Genomic DNA, 8,389 nt, shown 5'->3' on the forward strand with positions numbered 1-8,389 from the left:
CAGAAGAACCGAGTGAAGCCGTGATTGTGTACATTTTACATGAATCCTTCCGAAGAGGTTGGACAGGCGTCTGCTGGCCTAAATGGAAAAACATGAGAACAAGTTTAGAACCCCTAAAGGAAAGTCTGGTCATTTCTGATGTGATGTCCTGCCAACAAATTATCTGTGGTTAGTATCAGCTGTGACATTAGTCAGAGAACTCACAATATGAAGAGACAAAAATGTTAGGCTAGGCTGAAGGCTAGCCAAAGTAACACACACATTATTCAGTTGAGAAAACGACAGTCTAAATAAATGGTGCCCGGTCCTGATCCTTGAGGGCCACCATCCTGCATGTTTTCACTGTTTCTCTGCTCTTTAAGTTCTGCAGAAGCCACATAATCACTCATTTACTCAAACCAGGTGGGTTAAAGCAAAGAAACATCTAAAACATGCAAGACTGTGTCCTTCCAGGACCAGGATTGAGGACCACTCATCTGATGATGTCCAGCAAAATTGTAAAGATTGAAAACAGCTAATAAGATGTTCTTTAACATAGGTATGTTGTTTTGATAAAACAAAATGTTTCATAAGCCTGAAAAATGCTAAAAACAAACCAGAACAGCTAAAAAAACATAAAGTGATCAAAGTTATTAGAAGTTTATGTAATTAAATTTAAATCAAATCATTTGTCTTCTAAACTTTCATTCAAGATTTGAGGACAGATTTAATTTGAAAAGAACAGGAAACATAAACTATACTAGTTTATTACAAGTCTTCATCAATACATTGTCATTAGATTAGTGTGGGTTTTTTAACACGTTATAAAGCATGCTTAATTATTTACAAAACAGTTTTAAAATACTGTTCATACATCAAAGCCTTTTTAATTCACTCATGTTRAAGACTTTGAATATCAGCAATTTGTTTTTAAATTTCATACTTGTAAGTAATATGATTTTTTTCATGCTAAAAAGGTTTTTATGAGATGAAACAAAAGCTTATCAGAGTTTTAGGTTTAATAATTTAGGAAATATAAAAAAATTGCTGTATTTGATGTCGACTTTATAGTATATTTAGTAAGTTCTGATATTCAGTGTGTACTATCATTAAAGATTTTAAAACTTTTAAAAAACTTACCTCTTGAAGAGACGAACAAGAGGCAGAGAGCTAAAGAAACGATCTTGTCAGCAGTCATCATCAGCGTGTTGCACTCTGTGAACAGKGAGGCTGTTTTAACACATTAAACCACACGACCACCACCTGTCATTCATTTAGTTATTTATATAAGTGTTAACGTTTCTGTCGACAAACAGCAGCATGAGCTTTACTTTTTCAAACTGAATGACACGATTGTCAAACAGCAACTTCAACTAACAAATTGATAATTTTCTTCAACATTTTTTACATGTTTGACCAGAATGGTCTGAACTCCATCATTTCTGAACATAAGATGATTTTAACSCTCTGACAGTGAAGGCGATGGACAATGTGCATTTCTTTGAAGACCTCCTGAGACCCAAGCTTTTTCTGGATGTGCATTTTTTTCTTTCTCCAAGATGCATGGGATTAGCAGGACCCAATAAGTATAAATAATAAGACTCTGTTGTGGTACAGGAAGTGTTTTTTGCAAAAAAMTATGCCCTCACGTGAAGACACTGAGTCTCAAAATGCCACGCTTGWTAAGGATTACCAACAGATAGGGCTAATATACCAAATAATAGGGCTCCAACAARAGCATATTTGKAATAAACACTCAAGATACACATAATTACACATTAGAATACATAAAGAGGATTGTTGTTGAGATAAATCTGACCGATCATACTAATCTGTTTCTACAGAGAGACGCTGCCACCCTGTGGGATAACATTTAATCTACCTCCTCGAGACAGTACCACACACAGATCTACACAGAAAAAAAAATGTAACTCAACTCTACACAGTGACATATTGCTTCGCAAATATGTTTTGAACAATGTTTTGTTTCAATGTTTGTCCAGAGAGCATAACTCCACATGAACAGGTGACCAAACAAACCAAACCAGGTCTTAATGGAAAAATGAGCCAATAACCACACATGACGGCACTTAGTAAAAACAAAGCTGACAGGAAACTGATTCACTTGAACAAAACAAAAACCTTTTGAGACTTGAAATCATCTGCTTAGGTAAGGARGTGGGTGACTGAAACCAAATGTGTAAAAGTTAAATGCGAAAATGATCTGTTTTTGTTTCTTATCAGAACTTTTGGCAGATCCAGTTTCCCAAAATCACCCAAACCGTATATTTTTTGTTTTGTTACGGTGCTAAAGCTTTTCCTTTTTTTTTTAAACACGTTGATCGAAACCAATTGTGAAAGTCAGCTTTGTCATTCACCACAGATAAGAGAAAATAGATTCTAAACWAAAGGTCTGGTATTTTTTAGAAAAACGTATCGCTGGCACCGTTCAAGCCAGAGTTTTAAACTACAATTGTCTAATGTGAAGAAATGAGAGTTGTACAACCCTAATTCAAGTGAAGTGATGGGATTTGTGTCTTGTCTGTGGTCTCCCTCTTGTGTCCTTGTGTTATTACTCATCACTTCTCCTCAGTCTGTTTCCTGCTGTTCAATTATCTCTCACATTTCAGTAGTTTCCAATTAGTTTCCCTCAGCTGTTGTTCATCTTCTCTCTTTCCTCCGTGTGCTTAAATACTGTAAAAAAAATATGTATATATATATATACGTTTTGTACAACTTTATTGACATTGGGGTTGTAGTTGTTTTTGTAATGTCTGATCAGAAATCAGAACTTGTGATTAGTTTTTGTCCATCTGTTCCCCTGTGATGGATTGGAGACCTCTCCAGGGTGTACCTCACCCCTTGGACAGTGACTGCTGGACCACGGCTCCAGTGTCCTGGCAAAATAAGGCAGGTGAAGATAATGGATGATTGAATGTTACATTAATGAACATGTCTGCATCTCCCTGCAATGATTCTGTGGGTGCAGCAGATGTCYCTGTTAGGCGATACAATCAGGAGAAAGTGCCATATGTCATCTTCCCATCATTAATTACAGCAAAAATCTGARGTGGCAGCTTATAAAATTACATAACACCAAGGAATTAACTCATTAAAGTGACAGCTGAGACTAATGATTATGAGTACGAGGCTTGAGTGGAGGAGCAGGACTGACTGTAACACGGAGACGGTGAAACAAAGGATCTTAAAATAAAACAAGGAAATAAAGGAATAAAAACATTAAAAAAATTATGAACCCAAACTGTAAACAACAACCACAAAACCGCAGATCATGTCTTTCAATTGTACTAGGGTGATATAAATAATGTAGTAGGTATTTAAAACATGATTCATCCATTTATTAAGTAGTAAATAAAATTAATTGGGTCAGACAAAAATTCAKTTTTGAAGCTTTCAGAAGTGAAAACTGTTGATGTATAAAAGTCAGAGTATTTTTCTTGTAAAACTATGAAAATTTATAAATTTTCAAATGACAAAAGAATATTTTTGCCGGGATGAGTCGGTGGAACCCGAGCTTTGGAACCGCTGCTCTAAGTAGATGTACCTCAGCAGTCCTTAAACCCCACTGAACCATCAGGACGGCTGCAAAAAGCATTAAATCAAATTTAACCACAAGTTTAAACCTGAGACGTGCAGTCGGTTCAGACAGCACAAGGTCCCAAATCATTTAAATTATTTAGCATCTGATTCTTAKTTTATTGTTTTATCTAACTGAATGCTAAAAAAAAGTAAATTATGGAACAATATATATTTTTCTATGACTAAATGAACTTACTTTTTTAATGAAATGACAACTATAACGTAATGCATCGTATTGTATCTTATTAGACTTGATAATGTTGACAATAGAATAAAAGTGACCGTATTAAAACTTTTTTTAATGTTAAAAGGGATCTAAGTAGATCCTCTGGTTCTCCTTTGTTAAATAACCGTTTTGTCTCTTCAACAGACGTCTTTGATCTGAGGAGTTTCAGGTGAACTCAGCAGTACTACCACARGCTGAACAAACCAGTTCAACGATGARGATCAGAACTTGTAGCTCGTATGCAAATGAGTCTGACATTTAGAATGTATGTGGGTGTTATGGTACAGTGCCCTGAGACGACATCACACAGTATAAATAAATGTAATGGAATTATAATAATTAGCTATGCAGATAAACAGGATATAACTTAGATAATAGACAATAAAATAGAAATGGGTGCAACTTCTTTTTATGGGCATGAATTACCTTTTGTAATTAGTGCCATTTAAATAATATTGATAATAATAACTAAAACTAATTAAAGCACCTGTTTTGTCTTTGGTCTCTTCAGAAAAAAAGTATTTTTCTCTTGTTTCTTCGATTCTCATGAGTTTTTCTTTATCGACGTTGTTCCTCATTTGTTCCCATTTTATTCAACTTCTGCTTCAAAATCTCTGCTTCAGTTTCACTCATGGTTTGTCCTCGTGCTTAAATGATTTCATCATTTGAATCCATGCTTCTTCATGTGTCTGCTTTTGACTTTTAACTCTAAATGTCTTGTTTGAAGGATYTAAATGCTGCAAAGCTGCAGACAGAAACTTTGCTCTGAGTGAAACCGATCAAGTTAAAAGAGCTCAGCCTCACGCTGCTCCACAATCTGTTTCACAAAACACAATTAATCTCTTTTTAGTTTTAAGTATTGTAATCTTCTTAAATCTGTCAACCTCATTTTGCTTTATGATTGATCTTTTAGACAAATAATCYTGATCTCCTAACTTCCTGTTTCTTTTATTGCAGTTTCCTTCAGTGATGCTTGATAAAAGTTATATAATTCTGAATATTGTATAACTTAATTTTATTGTGTTGCAGTGAAACAATTCCAACATCACACTGAAAACTCTGCAGCTTAAACTCAATGTTAAAAATACTAAAGTTATAACGAAACAAGGAAATTCAAATGATTCAAATGTTGACCTAATTTCTGAAATATCTGCTTTGGAGCAGATGCTGTGTTTAAATAGTTCATTTATAAATAATAACTACAGGCATGATTATAAATTCTTCACGCATTTTTTTAGCCTCAGTCAGTTTTAAATGATTTTAAAAATGATAGTAAGGTTTAAGTCCAGCTTATAATTCTTCTGGCCACATTAAAAAACATGATTCTGTTCGCTAAGATGTGGTTTCACCTTTTAAACCTTTTTTTACTTGTTTCAAAATGCAAACCTTTCTTGTCATTGAAGTGAATCAGCTGTTTAAAAAACCCGTTTGTCAGCTTCTGCCAAAATGAAAAAAATCATCAGATGTTTTCCCAGAAATGGGTTTGGCCGAACGCAAAAAAGCTGTAATTAAAAAAAAATAAAATCTGGGATTAAAAGTTAATGTTTCATGTTGGAAAAAAAGATGATTGTTTTTGTGTGTGTGTGTGTGTGTGTGTGTGTGTGTGTGTGTGTGTGTGTGTGTGTGTGTGTGTCAACAACAACACTGTTTCCACATTACATTTAAAGGCTATCCTGTCATATAATTCTTTTAATCAAAAAGAAATATTTCCCTTCTATTAGCAGTCATTGAGAGAGAGAGAGAGAGAGAGAGAGAGAGAGAGAGAGAGAGAGAGAGACGGAGAGAGAGACAGAGTGTGTGTGTGTGTGTGTGTGTGTGTGTGTGTGTGTGTGTCAACATCACAAAAAATACTGTGATTACTCCAAATGTCTCATTGTTTATCAAAAATATATCTTAGATTAATTATCAGCAGTCATGTTCAGTTTTAAGATTAATTTAATTTACTGAGATTCTTTTTAGTGACTGAATAAAATGGGCAACTAAGTGATTAAATACAACAAAGTGTAATTTAATTATTTTATTTGTAATATTTTATTATTTTTATTTTAGTTTTTAGGTTTTATTTTCCTCCAGGAAGCACCGAATGCATCTTTGTTTAAAACTTGACATTGCATATGTACAGTAGGTGTCTGATGCCACAATCTGCTCAAAAACTCTGAAAACACGAACTGTATCGCAGGAAGAACAATGAACAGGTGTGAATAGATGAAATCTTCCTTTCATRTGATCTTCTTCACCTCTTATTCTGCAGATAACATCAGAAATAAACAAGCTATTCAAGCTCTACCATGAKTGTCTGATGTCCAATGTGCAAGATATGCTGATTTAAAAGGTGAAAAACAAAACAGATCAAATAAGTTCTAGAAGCTGATTTTTATTTGTTATTTACCACTGAATGCTTTTATCTGTAATGATATAAGCTCTCGTGACAAAAACAATCTGCTGAAACGTAACCGGACAGGTTGTAACAACAACAAAGTGAAACAGAAGAACAAGGAATTTTTGGATGTTTCAACTTCCTTGTTCTTCTGTTCATAACTCATGAGTTAATGTGTGATGGAAAATTATATAATGTATGTGTACCTGCGCCTTTCATTAATTAATCTAAGAGGGATTGACATCCACGAACAAAGACAACAAACTATTTGAGGATAAAACGTCTATAATAAGAATTCATTGGTTGATGATCATGTGTAACAAGAGGAGGGAGTAACTAGGAATATTTACTTGGGTAACTTTTGGGGAAAAAATGTATAAGTTGGAGTATGTTTTACTTCAKTTGAGTAATATTATGAAGTATCACTACTCTTACTTGAGTAAATATCTGAATACTCTTCTCATTATAAGTTTTAAGCAGAAATGCACTAGAGAGACAAACATACAGTTTATGATGAAGTGAGACCTCTTGTTTGTACACAAGCTTTGTTGTTCTAATTCTAACGCTGTTTTCTATCTGCTCASACACTTGGTCAAGTGAATATAAGGTAAACAGTATACATTAACCGGCTATACCTCTTTTATATTTTATATATACTGTATATCCTGCATGTTTTAAAGTTTTCTCAGCTCTAACACACCTGATTTGCATATAAGGGTGATTCACAGGCTTCTGCAGAACTTGAAGAGGTAATTCAATCACTGAATCAGGTGTGTTGGAGCAGGGAAACAAGGAAAACAAAACAAAAGCCGCCCCGCAAGAACCCAGATTTGAACACCTGTGGTTTAAAGTTCTGCTGTAGTGAAATCTATTGTTTTMAAAGAAATGTCAAGTCAGTCAAAGCTGAAAACAGATAATAATGCTCAAATCATCACAAGTGTTCTAAACAGATTGTTTACATGTTCTACACTGATAATGTTGTAACTTCAAAAACCATCAAGGATCCTCAGAGATTATTCTTATTTTACCAGACAAAGGTTAAATGAAATTCAACCCTTTCTTTTACGCATGAGTTGAATGTAAGGTTAGAGCATTAACTGGAATCTTTGGGACAAGGAAATGCATGCCTCAGTTCTGGTTTGGTGTGTGCTTTTGTGACGGTATAAAAGAGTCGGAACAGGAGGTCGTTCCACATAGCCGACAACATGAAGGTTCTCTTGCTGACAGTTCTGGTCCTGCTGGTCTGCACCACACAGGGTGAGTCAACCAAGGCAATTTTTCATTTGCCTCCTTATTTATTGTATTTTTTAAGAAAACAACCTAACTCATTTGTCTCTATCTTTTGCGATACATTCGTGTAACTATGAGACCAGTCAGCTGTGTTCATGACACAGAGATGAATGTGAAGTTTTGATTTTTGTCTCTCTTCTAGTGTTCACACTCCAGTGCTACACCTGCGCAGACACAAATGACAAAATCTGTAAGACAGTGACTACCTGCGCTCCTTCAGAAATAAACTGTAAAACCACCGTCCAAGGTACGCAGAGCATGGGGGTTTCTTTTACTTTGAAGAGGGTCCTGTTTGGCTGTGAAATGCTTTTTAAGCCACATCTGATTGCATTTATTCATTGTTTCTCCATTTTTATTTTTTTTATTCATTGAACAGACAACGTCKTTTCTCGATCCTGTGAGGAATTTTGTACGGAAGACTATTTCACGACCTGCTGTAAAGAGGACCTCTGCTAGACCCGAAGCATGGCTTCCACTCACTCTCCAAACCATCCAATGAAGAAATTAATTAATAATATTTACTCGTGCAATGTGATTGTATAAAAATATGGTCTCATGTGATTAATCTGTCACTGATTTTGCTTCTAATAAAACGATGTAGACAAAAATCTTTTTGTTTCTTATCTTCTTAATCTGTGCAACACGCTGGGTGCTGCAAAGCAGGGCAACCACACACACTTCATTCTTTCTTGATTTACTGGAACGGCCTGCTGTTGTGTCTCTGACTGTCACTCCATTGTAACTTTGAACTCTAAATAGATCTTATTCATTTATTTCAGAAAACAAATTAAACTGAAAGCTTTTTAAAATTTATTTAGAAATGTATTCATTTCATTTGTAACACTTATATACATAACAAAGAACAAAAAAAAACATGCAATCAAAATAAAATCAAACAAAATGAAAGGCAGCAGAAG

At 34.7% G+C, this 8,389-nt stretch overlaps 1 protein-coding gene across 1 annotated transcript; it reads left to right on the forward strand.

Moving 5' to 3' along the window:
* The first annotated feature begins 7,365 nt into the window (after positions 1 to 7,365).
* ly6d (lymphocyte antigen 6 family member D) lies at positions 7,366 to 8,080 on the forward strand. Its single transcript, XM_014019930.1, has 3 exons — positions 7,366 to 7,439; positions 7,615 to 7,719; positions 7,849 to 8,080. The coding sequence occupies exons 1-3, from the start codon at positions 7,388 to 7,390 to the stop codon at positions 7,926 to 7,928; spliced, it is 237 nt and encodes a 78-aa protein (XP_013875384.1). The 5' UTR covers positions 7,366 to 7,387; the 3' UTR covers positions 7,929 to 8,080.
* The last annotated feature ends 309 nt before the right edge of the window (positions 8,081 to 8,389 follow it).

Source organism: Austrofundulus limnaeus, unplaced genomic scaffold, assembly GCF_001266775.1.
Source record: "Austrofundulus limnaeus strain Quisiro unplaced genomic scaffold, Austrofundulus_limnaeus-1.0 Scaffold236, whole genome shotgun sequence".
NCBI classification, from domain to species: domain Eukaryota; kingdom Metazoa; phylum Chordata; class Actinopteri; order Cyprinodontiformes; family Rivulidae; genus Austrofundulus; species Austrofundulus limnaeus.